Here is an 857-nt window from a genome sequence, read left to right as displayed (position 1 = left end):
AAATTTGAAAGCGATTATCAACAACTAAAAATTTAGAAACTTTAAATCCTGAATTTGTCTCTAGAAGATAGAATCTTCAGAGTCCCGTGCATATAAGGGACTAGAGAAATTTGAAAGTGATTATCAACATTAAAACCTACAAACTTTAAATCCTGAATCAATCTCTAGAAGACAGAATCTTCAGAGTCGGCCAACATAAAGGGACTAGAGAAATTTGAAAGTGATTATCAAGAGCTAAAATCCAATAAACTTTAAATCTTGAACACGTCTCTAGAAGACAGAATCTTCAGAGTCGCTTGCATAAAGGAACTAGAGAAATTTGAAAGTGATTAGCAATATCTAAAAACCCACAAACTATAAATCCTGAATCTGTCTCTAAGAATGCAGAATCTTCAGAGTCGGCCAACATAAAGATACTAGAGAAATTTGAAAGTGATTATCAACATCTAAAAAGCACACAAACTTTAAATCATGAATCTGTCTTTAGACGACAGAATCTTCAGAGTCGTCTGCAAATGGTGATTCCATCACCTAAAGGGACTTGAGAAATTTGAAAGCGATTATCAGCAGCTAGAAACCTATTAAATTCAATGGTGTGAAGCCTGCCTGGTTTCAATTCTTCCTTGGTAGATTCTTCTGGCATAGCAACTGTCCCAAACCAAAGTGTGTTATCATATACTATTATACCACCCACCTTCAACAACTGCCAGAGTCTCTCATGGTACTTTTGATAATTAACTTTGTCAGCATCAACGAAAGCAAAATCAAAACTTCCTCTATTTTCATGCTGCAACAAAGTAGAACAATAGAATACATAAGTAAGTTTTCATACATAAAGTAAACACTCTAGTTTTGAG

At 34.3% G+C, this 857-nt stretch overlaps 1 protein-coding gene across 1 annotated transcript; it reads right to left on the bottom strand.

Annotated features, from left to right (window-relative positions):
• Nucleotides 1-221: 221 nt before the first annotated feature.
• Nucleotides 222-787, bottom strand: LOC107868228 (probable caffeoyl-CoA O-methyltransferase At4g26220; the record flags this gene model as incomplete). The annotated part of the gene is given in 1 exon segment (XM_047405898.1): nucleotides 222-787. A coding segment is annotated over 1 exon segment (288 nt), but the record flags the coding sequence as incomplete, so codon positions are not given.
• Between the last annotated feature and the right edge of the window lie 70 nt (nucleotides 788-857).

Source organism: Capsicum annuum, unplaced genomic scaffold (assembly GCF_002878395.1).
Source record: "Capsicum annuum cultivar UCD-10X-F1 unplaced genomic scaffold, UCD10Xv1.1 ctg82294, whole genome shotgun sequence".
Classification (NCBI taxonomy): Eukaryota; Viridiplantae; Streptophyta; class Magnoliopsida; order Solanales; family Solanaceae; genus Capsicum; species Capsicum annuum.
The sequence above is the reverse complement of the archived record's forward strand: the minus strand, read 5'-3'. Positions and strand labels throughout refer to the sequence as shown.